General features: G+C 42.1%; 2 protein-coding genes across 7 annotated transcripts in view; one reads left to right on the top strand and one right to left on the bottom strand.

The window, feature by feature from the left end:
- The window catches only part of LOC119404452 (ribosome biogenesis protein bop1-A), a 56,922-nt gene extending 39,774 nt beyond the window's left edge, over nucleotides 1-17,148 (bottom strand). The window contains exons 1-6 of the mRNA XM_037670954.2: nucleotides 16,957-17,148; nucleotides 14,396-14,608; nucleotides 10,526-10,726; nucleotides 9,255-9,406; nucleotides 6,530-6,749; nucleotides 2,220-2,321 (exon numbers count right to left, since the gene is read on the bottom strand). Coding sequence (XP_037526882.1) covers nucleotides 2,220-2,321; nucleotides 6,530-6,749; nucleotides 9,255-9,406; nucleotides 10,526-10,726; nucleotides 14,396-14,608; nucleotides 16,957-17,049 — 981 coding nt within the window. The 5' untranslated portion in view covers nucleotides 17,050-17,148. The remainder of the gene's footprint in view (nucleotides 1-2,219; nucleotides 2,322-6,529; nucleotides 6,750-9,254; nucleotides 9,407-10,525; nucleotides 10,727-14,395; nucleotides 14,609-16,956) is intronic.
- A 373-nt stretch (nucleotides 17,149-17,521) lies between these two features.
- The window catches only part of LOC119404388 (protein fantom), a 60,841-nt gene continuing 59,409 nt past the window's right edge, over nucleotides 17,522-18,953 (top strand). For 4 of the 6 annotated variants that reach the window (XM_037670916.2, XM_037670924.2, XM_037670914.2 and 1 more), the window contains exons 1-3: nucleotides 17,604-17,927; nucleotides 18,229-18,352; nucleotides 18,513-18,580. In XM_037670916.2, the coding sequence (XP_037526844.1) occupies nucleotides 17,924-17,927; nucleotides 18,229-18,352; nucleotides 18,513-18,580 (196 nt within the window). In that variant the 5' untranslated portion in view covers nucleotides 17,604-17,923. The other 2 variants (XM_037670908.2, XM_037670913.2) reach the window with 2 other exon arrangements.

The following is an 18,953-nucleotide window of genomic DNA, read 5'->3' as shown; positions in this document are numbered from 1 at the left end:
AAATTCAAAGGGCCGCTATCCGGCGCTGTGCGGCGATGTCTTTACGGATAAGCAGTGGAAATGCACGGAGGCGTGATGGGGCAGGTGGCAACGCGCCAGTACGGCTCAATCGCTGACAAGCCTTACGATAAGCGTCTCAGTCAACTCTCGATAGTGCATGTGGCCTGGTGCAGTGCATGCATAGTGCACGCATTTAATAGGCGAGAACCCAAACGCATTGCCCCATTCAGCGCCTCTTTGTGCGACCGCTAAGTGTGCCGCACAGACGCGTTGACTTCACGAACAATACCAGCTCGTCATCGTACCGTGATCACATCACATTGGCGGAGATACAGGCGGACTTGGTTGCATGTAAGCAGAAGTGCGGGCAGCAACGAATTGACAACTTTTTTCGGCCACCGGGACCCTGAAGTGTCAATAAACGTTTTTTTTCTGACGCATTCGTTTTTTCGGACATTCGATAATTGGACTTAATTACGTTCCCCGTGGAGTCCGAATTATCGGTCGTCGACTGTAATATATTGTGTAATATTCAAGTACTCAAGTGCTCGAATGCTCTCACAAGACAATACACAGGCAGTTTGAAGCAGCATTGACATGCCAAGTCATCTGAAAAAAACTTCCATTTCATCATTTGCAACATATACTTAATATTACTAAGAATTAGACGTAGTAAAAGGCTTTTCAAGCCAGGAGCCTTGCCTCTTCCTTTGTGAATAAGTATTCAGCAGGTGGTTGTATGATTCTTCATGGCCTGGAAGCTTCATCTTCGGTGCTGGAATGTATCGCTGCATTCGGTCGTTTGGTTTCTCCTGCAAAACACAATTTGCATAACAATAAAGAATAGAGCAAAGCTAAACTTCTGGAGCTTTAGGTACTAAAAGCCTCGACCTCATTGAGAGCCAAGCCATAGTAGGGGACTAAAATTGATTAGACCACATAGGGTTCCTTAAAGGGACACTAAAGCAAATATTAAGTCGACGTTGATTGTTGAAATAGCGGTCCAGAAGCCTCGTAGTGCTGCTTTGTGCCAAGGAAGTGCTTATTTTGAAATAAAATCACGTTTTAGTGGTCCGCATCGCGTTAGCGCGCTTCAAATCTCCCGCCTGAAAATACGACTCTATACGTCACTGCTGCCGTGCCCAACGTTGCCCGCTTTTACTGCGCGGCCGCCGACACTAGTACAGCCGAGCGGAAGTAGCGGACCCACAGTAGCAACAACGGCGTGCGGCAAAGACTTGCTCGATGGGCATTCAAAGCCGTCACCAAGTTGCGGTTGGTCTCGTAATCCTCAGTACGAAAGTGCAGCGAGCACACACGCAGAGGTTTTCACTGTTTGGCACACTGGCGCAATGGCATGACACTAAGCCACTTCGAGCGTAGGGTTCATTCCGCGGCACCCAGTGAAGACACACCGGTTTCCTTGCTGCAGCACTGGCGTTGTGCACCATTCGGCATCCGGCAATATCACACGCATGCTGCATTTTGTCGAACTTTCTGTCAGAGCGACTTTCACGAGCGCGCAAAACACGCACGGCAGTACGCGATCCCGAAACTACCACTGAGACGGCGAGGCACAGTTCGGCGAAAACGGAACCTTTGAACATGTTTGAACCACGCGCGCCGTTCCCCATGGCAACGCCACGGAGGTTTTGTTTTCCATGAATCATGCGGAAACGAACAAACAGCTTTTATTACGTCTTTTGATGCTCGGAATGTTCTTTTTTTACTGCTGCTAGTTTGATTACGAGTGATTTATTGTAGGCCGACTTCCCTACGTCATCGGATCACTTCGAAAATGTCCCACTCGTGGCGCTCATCATGTGATACATTTAGCTTAATTTCTCGGTAAGTAGGGCACTGCTGTTGATAATATTGCCGTTTTAGAAGTGTTCATACATTGGGCTTTCACTCTGACATAAATTGTTATTTGCCTTTAGTGTCCCTTTAATATTCACCTAAATCGAACATAAACGAGCATGTTTGCCTTTCACCCTTTTCAAAATGCAGCCATCGTGACACTGAGCTCAAAAGCTCAAAAGTGCAATGCCATCTACTAAGTGAGGTGAGAGCATAGCTAATTAACTATCTTTGGACAGTATAATTCTTCTATGTACTGACAATAAATACAGGCATGTAAATGAGTGATATATTTACATGAACGTGGTATGAGTCATTAGGAAACATGAGAAAAGGAAAAGATGCATGCAGCAACATACCTCATCATCCTTGTCCCAAAGTAGAGAGAACCTGTCAGCATCATGCCGCTTGACTCGTGGCTTGATCCAGCCCATCTTTATAGCATGCACCATCCTGGAAACCTATGTAAAGCATAAAGCAGTGATCAAGTTAATGAGGGTTTGCTTAATCACATTCTAGATTTGCATGTTCAAATGGACTTCCAGATCCAAAATGGACAGTATGATAACTGATTCCCCCAAGACCAATACTATTTGCAGCTTTCCCTTTTGTACAATCCATACAACACAGCAGCTCTGACACTAGTAAAATTACGTTCACTATAAAAAGTTTATTAATCCAATTCTCAGATAAGCATGGCACCCACATATGCAACCAGCATGCTGCAATGATTGAAACAGTTTCAAAAGATCAAAGGAGGAAAGTGAATGCTCTCTCTTCCTCTAGCCTGACCCTAGCTGTGAGTATCTGACTACTTGATCAAGAGCATACGTGGATCAAATATATGTATACGAGTTCAGTGGCTGCAAGTGACCGAGCAAAGGGCGAGCAGGCAAGGGCAAGCCAAGAGAGCTTGTAGCTTCATGCATGTCAACTTCTCTTGTACATAGTGTTGACAGTACTCGGACACACAGCACAGTTGAAATAGTGAAGTAAGCAGCACTATGAAATTTCATGACGCACCACTGCCGCTGTTTTTCATCAGGCAAGAATTGTGTGAGCAAGTGCTTGTGGGCATCAACTGACATGTGTCCATGTCTGTCTGCGTGCATGCAGCACCATGCTTGTTTAGCAAGCAAATGTTTACTACAATTTATAAAGACCTAAAAACAAAACTATAAACTTTACTTTCTGTATATGTCCACTTTGCTATCACTGTCAATGCTTCACTTCCCTGTCAAAACTGCAGCTTCAAAATTTTTTTTGTTACCATAGACTATAACACAAAGTGACACTGAAAAAAATTGCCAAATAAATTAACAACATGCAGTTCTTCATAGTGCCAGGCCAAAGCTGAACTATTTAGTAATATGGGATAACACACTTACATAAATCTTGTTGCAATGTACAGTGGTCACATTCATTCGTTGCAATAAGATTTATATAAGTTTGTATTCCTTGCCAACTATTTAGTTCACATTTGGGCTGAAGATGTGAAGCATTGTGTTTTATGTTGCTTGTTTTGCAAACAACATGTTTATGACAGCTCACTTCCAGATTTCTGTGATGCAAGAATAGGCTGTAGTTGTCATACGCACATGAGAAACGTACATTTAACTTTGGTCTGATGATGGCAAGCATTTAGTTTGCATACTCAAACGTTTTCAGGGCACACCTGGTCATGCATTATCAAAATGGAAGTCTTAAAAGATGCTTTTGTGAGCATGTTAACATTCGTATACACTGTAAATGCATGCCAGCTGCAGCAATGGTAGAGCAAAAAGAATTTGTTGAGACAAATGGCAACCCCGTTATATTGCCAAATTGTTGTGAACACGAAGACTTCTGAAAAAATCAACAAGGCAATTTCGAGGCGCAGGCACTCTTGCCGCGATAACAATAGATGAAAATTAGAAAATGACCAACAAAACGACACGGTAAAAGAAAGGCATTGTATGAAACCTTTGAGATATTGAATCTCAGCATTCTTTGCTGATGTACAGATGGAGGCATCGTTTGGTGAAGATTCCGTGCAATTGATAAGTTCTCGCAGCAGTGGATCACGTTTTTGTGCTTTGCTGAAGTGAATAAGGTCTGATACAAAAAAGATTAAATGCTCAGTGTTCGCATCAGTGTCGTCGAGAGGATACTGGTATAGGCCATCAGCATTATCGACCAGATTTGTAGACAATGGACTATGAAAATTCTTGTAGTACGTACACAACCCAGCAATCAAGCCGCATGGAAGGACCTTTCAGAGAGGACAGCCCAGCAGTGTCAGTATCCTGTGATTATCATGACAGGCAAATTGCCGCCTTCGTTGCGCACTAACTGGCTAGCAAGCAAAACCGGAAAATTGGTAGAGCCATCTAGTATCTCCGGTGACATCAACTTTGCATCACGTGCCCTACAGTCTCATGACCATGCCTGAAATAAACTCATACCTTTCCCTGCCAGCTGGTGGTGAAGTCTAGCATTTCAGTGACAAAGACGGTAGCTTCTAGTACTGTTCCTTGGTACTAGTATTAATACTTTGTAGAAATTGGCACACTCGAAAAACGCCACACTCAGGTCGCTCTGCACTCGTACAGTGTGCTCACGCTTGTGTTGTGAAACATTCGAAATCACCAACAGCCAGTGCAACAATGACATTACGGGCAAGTAGTTGTTTCAATTATTGAACACGTCAGACTATACGCCACGAAGGGCGACACTGCTGCCTTTCACGATCATATAAAGATATGGGCCCAGAGTGTGTGGTGGTCGGTGACTACAAATAACGGTTGTCCGTATAAGTATGGTCGGATTTTTGCAACTGCCCAAATGAGAAGAGCCAAGTACTCGCACTCTGTAATGGCATGATTGGATTCAGATGCAGATACCATATTTACTCGAATCTAGGCCTGCCCCGATTCTAAGCCGACCCCCAAAATTCACAAGGCCAGAAAAAAAAAAAAAAAAGCTTAATCATTGTACTCGAATCTAAGCCGACCCCCCCCCCCCACTTTTGCACATTGTTTTTTCGAAAAAAACATCGACTTAGATTCGAGTAAATACGATAGAAGGCAGCTGGCATAGGCATGACATAGTCATGACCCTGTTGGCATTGAGCTATTACTGTGCCAATACCATGGCCGCATGTATTCATTCAGATCTCAGTAGGAGCAGCAGGGTCAAAGCCATACCCGCCAACCTGCTGACCTTGACATTCGTGAGATTTGCAAAGCAGGAAGCAGATGCGACAGAAGAAAACTGGTGTATCTATTAATTTACTGTTTCTCAGGGCTGAAGCGACGTCATAAGTGCATGACAGCTAGTAAAATTTGTAGACATCAGCGATCATAATGGTACTTGCAATTATACGGCTCATGCGTGTAATTAAGGGACAAACTCTACTGTGTCCCATGTCAGCTGGTAACCCCTTGCAAATCTTAATGCACTTTTCTGCATGACACCATTGTACTGCGGCAAAAGTGACTTAAGTGTCCCGCTTGTGATCGGAAAATTTTAGAACCGATATCCTTAGTTATTATTTTATTTTCATGGAGATATTTCATGGTTATGTTTCAGGAGATTTATGACCGTGCTGTATAATTGGGCAGATTGATCAAAATTCAGGAGTCTCCTGGCCAAATGGGCACAGTTGGCAAGGTATGCAAAGTGAACGAGTATTGGAACACTGAGCAGTGTGACGAGTTGCAACAGAGCGGAAGCTTCTTCCGAGCATTATAAAAATGTGACGTCTTGTTTTATAAGGTTAGTGAGAGGTCTCGTTATGTCGACAAAATCTTTTACGAAGCTTCAAAAGTAAGTCTGAGCAAAAGCCAATAAAGCTACGGACATCCTTTGCAGATTAGGGCACAGGTAAGTTCTTAACTGCGCTGAATTTTTAAGAGTCTGGTTACACACCGTTAGTGTCAGCGAGATGGTTAAGCACTGTAATTTGGTGGCACATGAAGTAACGTTTGGACGAGTTCAGCTGCAGGCCAATAAAGTGATGCTACCAAAGCTGGTACGACATTCTAATATAGTTGCGCCGAGCAAAATACACGTAACACAAAGAACAAGACGACTGCGCACATACTTATTTGGTTCTCTATGCTAGTCTTAGTACGTGCCTTTCCACAGCGCAGCTATATTAGAATAAAACCCTTCACCAACTCTCCAGCACTAGATAAATGTATCTCACGAGGGCAGGGGCAGTGCCGGCAGGGGGCGCAAGGGGGCAGCTGTCCCGGCCCCCACTTCATTTCCGCCTGCACTCCTCTGCCCACTCAAAAGCAAACATATTTAAAAGACATGGCATAAGTTCCCAGCCTCCCTGCCCCTCTAAAGGAACTCACTTGTCATGGGTGCCCACCTAGTAAAAAAAATCCTGACGCTCTTCAGCGAAAGCTTCTTTGGTGCAAAATGAAGTGTTCATGAAATGGAACAACATTTCCTCTAAATTATGTTATAAATTTGTTAACTGCAAGAGCAAATCCAAAAGAAAGCTGAAGGAAAAAGGCTTCAAGTATTAAAGCTGACCAGTGGTTGTCCAGACTTGATTTCGAAGTTTGTTGAGTTTACAGTGGGATAAGTTGAGTAACATAACCTGACAACTGAAAAGAGGTATCTGGACAAATATACATTCACAAGGTTAGGTTGCAGATAGGAAGTAGGTTCTTACCATTTGCTTTTCTATCCTCGAAGGTACAAAACTTCGCTTCTGAGGAGGGTGGCTAGTGACAGGATGGATCATAGTCTCATGAGAGAAGATGTCCTCAAATGGCTCATAAGGGTTATAGCTACCACTGGGGTAGCGTCCCTGTTGAAGCCGTTGAATAAGGTCAACATCTTCATCAGACAATACAACGTTCTGGCCTGTGCTTTTGTCTTTCACTGTTCGCCTGCAACACCATCCGAAATGGCACAATGTCAAAATAATAGGCATCAAAATAGATATTAGACTAGCACTCTGAACTAGTGCAAACACCAGTGAACTACTAGTGTACCTGCAGATTGGTTAAAGGAATACTGAATAAAAATTGGAAAAAATAACGAAAACATCGAAATTCTACTCGGAAGACTAGGCTTGTGTGAATATTCGAGCAGTTCGAATATTCGAATATTACAGTATTCGAATTCCTTTCGCAACGATTTGAAACTCTTCAAATTTCGAAGTATTTGAAATGAAGGAATAAACATATATAACAGCATGTAACTGCCTGTAAAGGTGGCTTCATTACAGTGCAAGGGTGCTATGCCATGAATACACCTTTCCAGGGGAAATCCGTACTGCTGTTTAGCCCCACTTCAAGGTTAAATGATCAAAGTAACCTCACATCAATTCATCATTTTTTAAGTTTAAAAGCTCGTTATACCGGCTTAAACACTCTAAGTAGAGTAAATTTTAATTTTACAGGTTATCACTTGCATTCTACCGAAAGTCAAATCCTGCTACTATTCAAAGTTGCTTCCACTTCCCTCTGAACCAAAAAGAATGACATTTGTACATGTCTTGCTTCACTTTTAAAAAATATTGTGCAGGTTAGTTGGGTCATGACAAATATGCTCATTTTTCTTTATAATATGTGGTATACACTATTCGAATTCGATCCGAAATTATTCGACCAAATCACTATTCGCTTCGAACCTAAAATTTACTATTCGCACAAGCCTACGGAAGACACGACTGTTCCGATGAACACAGTTTATTTCACATATTTTTGAACAGTTGGCTCTACTTTTGGAGGACTGTCAGTGTGCGGCGGCTGCACGCCAGCGTGAGCCATAACGTCACTTTTCACTGCAGCAGGTGAAGGGTGCACGTGTTCCTGTCCAGTACTTCCCTTTCTCCACCTCTCCTTTATATCCCACTCTCCCCCTTCCACAAAGGTGCTGAGACGTGGCCCCCTCTTAGAGGCTTTATCGCACCCAGGAGCTCTGTTCACAGCTGGTGCCGTTCGTAGTGGTTCTAAGAACCGTAGTGGGGGCTGAGCGAGTTGAGAGATGCTGGCGATGGCTGGCATTGTTGGCACGCCCATTTCTGGTGACATTAATGTCACTTCCTTTAGTACATGGCATGGCCGCTAGACATGGCAGTTTGTGAAAAACGTGCTGGTTTCTGTCTGAAATTAAGGTTGTGTCTACCAATTTCAGCACCCAATCTTTCAGTCTGGCTGAAAATCTCAACGGCAAAAATTTTGTTCGGTATCCCTAAGATGTTCAAGGAAAACCATAATGCAAAGAGACAATGATGACATCTGCCATGCTCACCAAATACATACTAATTGTCAAGCACAAAATACATTCTATCAACACAAACGAAGAATGACACTTAACTGCAATGCATAACCAAGCTGCACTACAGATATGTGGCAGTAAAATTTCTCTTCAATTGAGTACTCTGTAACCTATCCCCTTCGTTTTCTCAGGTTATCATATATTTTACAAGAAGGTTGCCATAAAAAAAAAAATGCATATAAAGCTGACATCAAACTACTTGGTTCAACAACAAAGTGCAGTTAGCAATACAAATAAAAAAGAAACATTATAAAAAGGCTATCTGCTCAATTTTCCTACCTTCCTTCCAAGAAAGGCACACAGTCAACTTTTCACGTGGTCAATACATAAAATGTATCAAGAAAAAAAGAGCAACCAAGCCAATCGTAAATTCCATGCCGTGCGCTGCGCTATGTTTAGCTCACATGTTCTTGACTACCAATAGACAGATGTTCAAAAAATGTTGCAGGGTCACTTTAAAGGGATACTGAACAAAACTTTGCCACCGAGATTTTCAGCTTAACTTACAGCCTGGGTGCTGAAACTGGTTGACACAACTTTGCTTTCAGGCAGAAACTTGCAAAAAATAGCAGTAAATTTAATGCGTTTTTCACAAACTGCCACGTCTAGCAGCCGTGCCATGAGCTAAAGTAGGGGGCATCTAACCCACCGGAAAGTGGCGTGCCAAACATGCCCACGTCTCTCATCCCGCTGCACTCCTCCCACTACGGTCCCCAGAACCAGTACGAACAGCACCAGCAGTGAACAATGCTCTCAGGTGGAGCACGTCTCGGCACCTTTGTGGACGGGGGAGAGTGGGATGTAAAGGAGACACGGAGAAAGGGATGGACTAGGCAGGAAAGTGTGCAGCAACACTGGCATGCAGCCGCCACACACTCACAATCCTCCAAAAATACAGTCAACTGTTCATAAGTATGTGAAGTAAACAGTGTTTATCGGAACAATCTTGTCTTCCAAGTCGAATTTCGATGCCTTCGCCATGCATATTTTTGTTCAGTATCCCTTTAAGGTGGCCAAGCTTTTCCACGCTGCTCACAGTGCCAAAGCAAAGAAATACAGGCCACACTCTTTAAAAAGAACGATAAAAAAGTTAACATGGGGGCCCTCACCAATAATCTGGATCATCCATCCTCCGCAGAAATTCATCAAGCTCGTTGCCCCGGGGTGGCTTGAGGATAGGCTTGCCATCCAAATCATAACCAATGTGCGGATAATGCTCATACCATTCCATGGGTATGTTTCCCACTGTATTGCGTACATCCTGCAAGATAACAACTATACCTTTCACATCTATAACAGAAGTTCTCCACGAAGCAATAAAACAACCATATACATAGTTCTACATCATTCAAGCCATGAGTGAGAAGAATAAGAACTGCGGGGATAGAATTTTTTTTGTTGTTGTTGTTATAACCATACGAAGTAAACAGACAATGAAGTGAGGGAAAGTAGAGGAGAAATAAGCTGCAGGAGTTCTAAGGAACAGTAAAATGACAGTTGAAGAAAGCCGTGCTAATTATATATCTTTAGCTAGTAGCAAGTTGCCAACAACAAGCAACACCTTAACTAGGCCTTTTGTCAGTGGCATATATGACAAGCCCCTTGATATCTGTCACCTGGGATGCAAAGAAATACACATGGGGACAGAGGCACAGTCAGCACGTGGTAGCGTATAAAAGAGCAAGGGCAAACAGCCATTGGGAGCTGTAAAAATCAAGGTTGCAAAGCCTAATGACTGAATTCAATAGTCCATTTCGCGCCAAAATCATGAACACACTGAAATACGAAGAAACATAGACAGGACGTATTCTTCGTATTTCTGTATGGTTGTGATTTTGGTGTGAAATTGACTACTGAATTCAGACATGCACCAACTAGACCAACAGCGAGTGCTACTAAAGCCTAATGACATATGCCTCACTGTAAACTTTGTTTTTTTTACCGACACCCTGTGGACATAGTACAGTGCTCCCCCCCAGCTTTTATATGATCCCTCTTGCGCTTAAACATCTCGCCATAGCAATGTAATTACTTAATCAATATCTTTTGTTGTAAAGCTCCAGCTGAACTTCCGACATGCAAGAAAATTTCTACACACTGTAGTGAAAACACAGCAACCTGATCAATTGCTGTGAGTGGTGGCACCTAGGACAACAAACTGATTTCAATGCTAACCTTAAAGCGCAAGGCTTACAAAAAAAGTTTGTGTGTGCATATGCAAGTGTGTGCATGTGTATGAATCGGATAAGACAGTATTTTGCATTTAAGGCAAACTAAATGTGGACATGTGAAAAATAAGTAACATAACTAAGGTGAGAAGTAGGCCAGCTAGTAATTGCTCCTTATGGACGGCAGCACAAAATTTACGCCTATCACATACCTCTTCGTCTGATGAATCAAACGCATATTCATCTGCCTTGGCCACTTCAGCACCCAGGCTGTCAATTTTTACATCTTCTTGCTTGGCCACTGCAGCCGGCCGCTTGCCATGAGAAGCTTTTGGCCCATCACCTCTAGTCTTCTTACGAAAGACAAAGTCTCCTTCTTTACCACCATGAAACTTCATCTTGGTAGTTTCCTCCTGATCAGCAGAGAAATCCACATAAATGCGATGAACATAAGATCTATTAACCTAAAAGTCTGCTTACATATTATTCTGGAAAAGGATGTTACCAAAGATGCGTGCCTATGACTCTCTGGGTAAAAAATGCCCCTCTGTGAACAATCAGCATTTTTCTATTATCAGAAAGTGGCCCCAACGGCTCCAAATAAAGCTTTCAAAAGCAATCATAACAGACCCTAAAATGGTAACGCTATCAGCAGTATGTGACATTGTGGCACAGTATATTGCCTACATGCAAGTCCGATTCCCTTACAGCATGAAGTGAAAAAGTATAAATGCAAAAACAACATTGCAATAACACTCTTAGATAAAGTTTATATAAAATACCCCTTTGATGTTCTTGAGCTAACTTTCATTACTCAGTGCAAAAAAAACATTTGCCATATGTAGATGAAAATAAGTTAACCCCATTACTCAAAGAAACAGTTTTCAATTCATGGTTAAGAAATAGCATAAGAAAGAGTGAACTGTTATGCCAAGCACAACCTCAGCTAAGAGACGGTGGGGTTGAACATTTTATTTATTCGATAAAACCTAAAAAGACATTTGCCAGTAAAACACTTGATTTGTATTTACCCCAAAAATTCTGAATAATAGTGTCACTAGTTACGATCATGTGACCATGCTCTAGCTATGTTAGCAGAAATGAAATTGAGAAGCTGAAGGGGTTTGTTATGACAACAACCTTCTCACATAAATTGCTCACAATGCTGAGGTCCCCTGAAGAAAAAGTTTATTTAGGGTGTTTAACATATCAGAACTGCACAGAGGCTTATGAGGGATGTCACAGTGGAGGACTCAAGATAAATTCTGATAGCTTAAAGTTCTCTAACATGCACTCAAAGCATGGTAAACAAGTATTTTTCCACTCCTGTCTCCACAGGAATGCAACTGCCGTGACTGGCAATTGAACCCATGACCTTGTGCCCATCCAGCCACCATGACAGTTGTTTCTAAAGAAAAATTCTAACAAACCACTCTCAATAATTATGGAACTAGAAGCCAACTCTACTTCAAGAGTGCATATAATTGGGCTGGTTGGTACACCATTAAGATGGGAACAAACAGCGCTAGATACGAGACAGTGATAGAACGACAAGCAGGGCACTGAACTAACAACCACTGGTTTACCGCGTGGAAATGCAATATATACGGATGCTTTGTGCAGAAGACCAACAAAAACACAATGCCTGCGCAGAGATAGAAAAGAAGTCATCACTTCATAGCGTCGGCAAAACAGGCAGTCATGTTTTTAACAAGTAACTGATCTTGCAGTTATGCAGGGAAGCCGAGGGCACAGTGACACAAGCATTTCCGTGCGTATGAATATGGCAAGCTTTGCTTATCTCACATGCTCTTTGCTCCCTGGATGTTTCCAAAACAATGTACTACTTAAGGATTGGCTGACAACCGCATGCTTTGCAGTGCTGGGCTAAGTGAATAGGCAAAGAACCTTTAAGCAATTATGCGGGCTCTTTTAGCTGGTCGTTCAAGCATTGGCCTGTTTGGCAGATGTAGCAACGCACGCACGTGAAGGGAGTCTTATATACTACAGCATAGGTTCAGTCAACAAAGTGCTTTCTGTGTTTTTTCTCACAGTTTTCTTTCGTGTTGCCCTCCTTGTTCACCTGGCGGCACAGCACTGAGAGCTTGTTTCTTGTGCTGAACAAAACACATACTCCAATCCTACTAGCATTTTTGTTCGTCTTCTGCACAAAGCTTCCATATATATTGCATTTCCAAGCAATAAACCAGTGGTTGTTAGTTCAGTGCCCTGTCTATCGTTGTATCACCTTCCCGTTTCAAGCACTGTTGTTCCAGTCTTACTAACTCTACTTGCTTGCATGACATGCACTGTCTTTTTACATTTGCATTGACTTTAAAGGGACACTAAAGGCAAATATTAAGTCGACATTGATTGTTTAAATAGCGTTCCAGAAACCTTGTAGTGCTTGTTTCGTGCCAAGGAAATGCTTATTTTCAAAGAAAATCATGTTTTAGTGGTCCGTACAGCGTTAGCGCACTTCAAATCACCCGCTTGAAAGGGCCCTCTGATGTAGCAGTTGCCGTGCCTAATGTTGCCCCCCTTTACCGCCCGGCCACTGAGGCTACGGTTTCTTGTGCAACAGAGGCATCAACTTTGCCAAGACGCAGCCACGGGCCACTCCGAAACTGTATAGTTCACTGTAACGAAGCTTAGCTTAGCCAGCAGCAGCAGTAGAGTATCATCAGTGCGAAAATAGCGAGAGCCAAGCCCACGCAGCAGTATGCGATACCGAAACTACCACTGGGACGCGTAGCTCGGCGAAAACGGAACTTTTGAACCCCTCGCGCCGTTCTCCATAGTAACGCCAAGAGGTTCCTTTTTCCATGAATCAAACAGAAACGAACAAGCAGCATTTTATTGCATTTTGTGATGCATGGAAGGTTCTTTTTTTTTATCGCAACTAGTTTGATTACTAGTGGTTAATTGTACTCGGGACTCTTGACGTCATCGGGATCATTTCCAAAATATCGCACTCGTGGCGCACATCGTGTCCTACATTTACCTTAATTTCTCGATTACTAGAGCACTGCTGTTGATACTATTGACGTTCTAGAGGTTCTCACACATCGACCTTTCACTCTGACATAAATTGTTATTTGCCTTTAGTGTTCCTTTAACAGGTGAGTGACGAAAGGTGGATGTGACATGGATTTCAGGACATCAAGTGCAGTAGTAAAAAACAAGGCACTCCTACTGCTGTGAAAGCTACCGTATTTACTCGAATCTAGGCCGGCCCCGATTCTAAGCCGACCCCCGAAATTCGCAAGGCCAGAAAAGTAAAAAAACCTATTCATTGTACTCGAATATAAGCCGACCCCCCCACTTTCGCACATCGTTTTTTTGAAAAAAACATCGGCTTAGATTCGAGTAAATACGGTATATCTGCCCAATGGGGGAGCCATTAATAGTGGAAACACTAGCAAATCAGTACAAATTGCTTGTGAATTCCTGAGACCCATGATGCAGTGTCCAGTTAGCCCTCAAAAACTACAAGCAGTGACCATGATGGCAAAAATACGAACAAATGCATATACACTACCCCTCCACATACATCTTTGGATAGTATGTATATGAAGAGCCTGTTTACATTACTACTTGGCATTACTGCCAATGTACACTTTGTCTGCGAAGCAACAAGCAGAAGAACCAGAGTGACCAAAAAGTTCTGGGTTCTGTGTTACTACCAGCAAGCAATAATGAAGAACTTTCTTTCACAGTCTCCCTTCCCCTTGTTTTGGTATAAAAACTTCAAATTTTGCAAGCTTCCTATGGCACACCAACTGGCACTTCAAACATAAATTTTATATGTTAAACAAATTTCCCTGCACCTGCTACCCCAAACAAGGCATTTTAGGCTGTTCAGAACTTTAATTATACCTAAAAGGTCACAGACCCACTGAAGCAGTGCAAAGTAAAAAAGATGCATCGCCACAGTGGAGATCTTGCCTCATATGGTAGCTATTTCATAACTATGGCATTTACACACACATACACTGAAGAAAAATAGAACAGCAACGTTGTCAAAACAAATAATAGCAATAACAGTGTTAACCTATCAAGCTACTCAAATGCCAACTCACATCCTCCGATTCATCATCTGTTTGCTGCTGAGCATTATCTGGCTCCTCAGTAAATTCGTCTCCCTGTTCATCATCACTTTTGCAACCTTCATCACTCTCGTCTTCACTGCTGACGTCACCTTCATCAGCACTCTCTTCTAGCTCCGAAGAATCATCCTCATCGCTGCCCAAGTCCGAGTACACACTTGAATCAGAGTCATCACTTTCATGTTCCTTGAAGGAAAAGAAATGTCATCTCTTGAGAAGAGAAAAAATAATGACATCGTCCAGCTAATGTCATTACCCATTCAAAATTCAAATCGTACTCTCCAAAACAAGGAAAATTCTTTCATCTCTCATAATTACAGCACTCGGCCATGTATAACTCAAATTAAACATGAACAAATGTTGCAGTCCTTAAGTACTCGTGGTATTGTCTTGCTAGCATTATTTTATAAAATCATTCACTATGACAGGCCACATATATGGTGCGACACATGCACTAACTTTTCACCTCTGGAGCAGTTTCTCAGATAATGCTGCTTCAATTATTAATTATGATGCCTTCCATAACAGTTTGGCCAAATATATTGCTATTTTAAGTGAGCAGTTTCTTGTTTCCTGTAATTTTTTTTTCTGACTGTGTGCTAATATTTCCAATAACACTCCCTATTACTCTTTTATTCTAGTGTTTTTATTCTGCTGCTATATAATTTTGCGTGAACAGTGTAGAAAACTACTCCTTTAAATGCCAGTAACATGACGCCTTCTCTCTCGTCACTGAGCTATGTATGTCTTGCCACAAGAGCACTTCACACGCTATTATTCCTTAAAATGTGGTCTTTTTTTTCATCCCACATCACTGTTCTAATGCAATACTTATTTTGTATTTCATTTGTGGCTGCTCTTACCAATTAAGCAATGCCTTCCTTGAGGCATTCCTAAATAAATAACTAAATAAATACTGCTTCCATTCACCATGTGGCCTGTACCTAAGAGGGCTGGGATAACGATTCCATTACAATGCTGTAACTTTTCACTCTCTGTCAGTGCTTCACCCACATTATCACTGGGATCAACTGGCGGTTGATGATAAGAAAAGGGCAAAATTTAGCAAGTGGAATTTGAACACTACACTAGCCTAGGAGTAGCAAAAAACAAAAGCTTACTGTAACTGCATGTAACAACCCCATGTGGTCATTATTAGAAAAGGCACTGACAGCTGAGAGCTTGAAACAATTTATAGGATATGAAAGCCAGATACTTCCACTGTATGTTCAGCAGGGGCCCTTAACCCTTGTATGATTTTCTGGTGGCAATGCTTACAGTGCAGTCAAACTTACAGAACTTTGCAAGAGGTCTATTTGCAAAATGCTGCAAGGTCAGCTGCACTCACAGATACTTTCTAAATGAAACCTACTTTCCAATTATTTAAGAACAAGAGAGGAATGATCGCTGACCCTCAAAACATATCCCTTTTTAACAGAGAGACTCAATTAGGTGTGGCACTTGTGGCAGAAAGTGAAGTCGCTTGCAGTAGAAACCAGCAAAAAGCCGCTGGATTACAGATACCATAAAAGCACAAAGCAAACATGGGAGTACTGGGAAAGCCACAATCTACCTTGCATAAAATATTATTGCAAAATCAAATCCTTAGATTAAGTTTAATACTGCCTCGGGACAGCAGCAGTAACTACAGAAAATTAGCTTCATGTTTGGTTATTATTTCAATTAAAAGGTGTTGTTTGTTCATAGCACCTACACCATCAATAGTTTTCATTCCACGAGAGCAGGCTCAAAGGATTGCATAAGACTTCCAGGTTTGTGCTCAAACAAAAAAAAAATGCAAGAGGGGCACCTGCAGCACGACACGCCTTCGCAGACGCGCTATGAGCTTCGGAATAAAACATAACATATTTTTCTGCTGGAAAACAACTTTGCTTGGCAGCTATCAAACCTCAGTAATCTTAAGACAATTGTTCCCTGCCATAATTGTCAGCAATGATGAGTCAATGAAACTATATATATATATATATATATATATATATATATATATATATATATATATATATATATATATATATATATATATATATAATGTGTGTATGTTTGCGTATACTATACTCACAGTCTATATCAACCCACGAACAGCGAAAATAGGCACTGAAAACAATTTTATAAGACACACTGCGTAGGTTAAACGAGAGAACGACATTGTAGGAATCCCGACAAGTGTCATGTGCAAAGCGTCTCCACAGAGTGGGATCGGACTTTTGCATTGAACACTTTCTATGTCTTTCTTTTTTTTTTTTTTTTTGTCATACACATTTAATGAAAGAACCTAAAGCTCAACGGCTTCATGGAAGCAGTGTTCAATGAAGTGTTTGAAGCCATGCCACATTCATAACGACCAACTTTGCCAATACGCCAGCGCAGATCGGCACTTTGCATGAATGATGCGCTGCGAATAGTGCGCTATTCAATTTGTTTACAGTGTGATTCTTACGAATTGACAAAGCCTGAGCAAAATCACGCTATGCACAAGACGCGCATGATCTCGCTCGTCAAGTATTGCCGACTACCTGGGGGGTTTTCAAGCCCGTTTCTTGGCGTTTGTCGGCTTCCTGTGAATGAGGCTTGATAGAGGCTTTCGGAGTTGATCGCTTAGCAGTCATCACGATGCCACCTTATTGAACCCACGTGCACAGATTCAAGTCCACTACGAGCATGCACTGCACGCGACCACGCCACCACGCGCACACACGCCGCTATGAGGATGATGATGACAAGAACGATGCGCGATCAGGCGCGATCATGTGGTCATAGAGTAACGGTTACGCTGCATCCAATAATACTCTTATTAATCCTATGCTGCATAGCATGCTACGTCCGTAACACGAGAAATAAATCACGAGCAAATTTGTTTGGTGGTTTTTATATTCAGCAATGTGGCGACAGGCCAGTGAATCACTGAGCAATTTCTGAACTAAATATGTTAATATAAAAACATAAAACGAACTAAATTATGTAAACTAATAGTAATAAACAATAATTAATTTTTTGTTACTTGTAATTATTATTAGTTGTCCGAACTTTTTGCGTTTAACACGATTAGTGAAGTCAAGCCAATCCGTCTATATAGACGACGCTAGGCGTTAACTACATATTTCTGTAAACAAAAAGTTGAAAGTCGACGCGGTGCAGCCTTGATGTGAGCCGCTCTCCTAACGACAGTGTCCTGCCTATTGCTTTTCCTGACTGTGCCTGATAGCCATAATTGTCACTGAGATGTACGTAACTCGGCGGGCATAAGTTGGAGGAACAGGAGAAGGAAGCGCCTCGTTTGAATCGGCGCGCTGATTACTTTCGTGATGCGCGGTCGTCTGCTGCTCCCGCGTCCAGTTAAATAATTTCGTCGCTTTGCTGCCGAACCATGTGATTGCATTCGATATCCACCGAATTGCGTTTGATCTTTCAGCGTGCTGCCGTGAATCATCTGGATGAGACCTACGCGTTTGACGGTAAAAACTTGCGGCGCATCATCGACTGATGGGTACGTACAGCGTGATTGCACCTCTTCTGCTAAATGCACAGAAATAGGAAGCGCATGATTTTCAGCTGGCTTACGTAGCAGCGATGTTCCACCGTTCACGTTATATTGACCCGCTAGCGATAAATGTTTCGAGCCATCCTGCGAATCTATCATCGCTCCAGCATCTAGCTCGCCTTTATTGAATTCGCCGCAGCGGTTGCGTGCGCTAGAGAAATATGCTGTTCAAGAGATCACAAGGGCACGCGGATCAATGAACGCATTGTCTGTTCGGTCACGAATAGCGTTTTCCCACCGCCTGCAGGGTCCGCGCGACTGGATGGAGATGCTTTCGGCCGGCGCTCATTGGAATATGACTATCTGCAACTGCGAGATGAGAACGTGCACCTCAAGAAACATGCCAGAGAGCAAGAGGAGAAGGCTAAAAAGTGAGGGCGTTCATTCTGCGAACGCGCACTTCTATTTGAATGCGAGAATATTTTTCGAATTAATCGCTTTCTCTAAAATTGTTTATTCTCGCAACGTTTCTTTTTTTTTTCTTTTTCCCCGTCTTCTTTACGTCACTACACCTTATTTTTAATCCCGAAGGTTGGCTACTCGACTGTCAAGAGTTATTAATGAAAAGATCAAGCAAGGTGCCACAGCCAGTGAGCTGGGTAAGTTTGCCTGGACGGCACAAAACATCCTTGTATAATGTTCATGTTTTACTGTTATTTTGCGTAGGTCGTAGTTTATATGTGAACACTGTCCTTGGTTTACATTGACCGTCTTAATTCCAATAATTGCGTCCACATGTTTATGTACTAATGTCCATAGATAAATCTGCATGCATGTACTTGCTAAAAAATAAGTATTTCATGTTAATAGGGCTTACAAAATGGGACTGCTGTGTTTGCCGAAATATATATCTAAATTATTAATTTGCACTAAGCTACCTAGATTTGTGGTTTCATTTCTCTTACTTTTCACACTGCTTTTTTACTGTTGTTCTCTTTTACTAATGCATCTCACATTTTAATTATAAAGTTA

This window comes from Rhipicephalus sanguineus, chromosome 1 (assembly GCF_013339695.2).
Source record: "Rhipicephalus sanguineus isolate Rsan-2018 chromosome 1, BIME_Rsan_1.4, whole genome shotgun sequence".
Lineage (NCBI taxonomy): Eukaryota > Metazoa > Arthropoda > Arachnida > Ixodida > Ixodidae > Rhipicephalus > Rhipicephalus sanguineus.
This window is presented reverse-complemented; position numbering and strand designations above follow the sequence as displayed.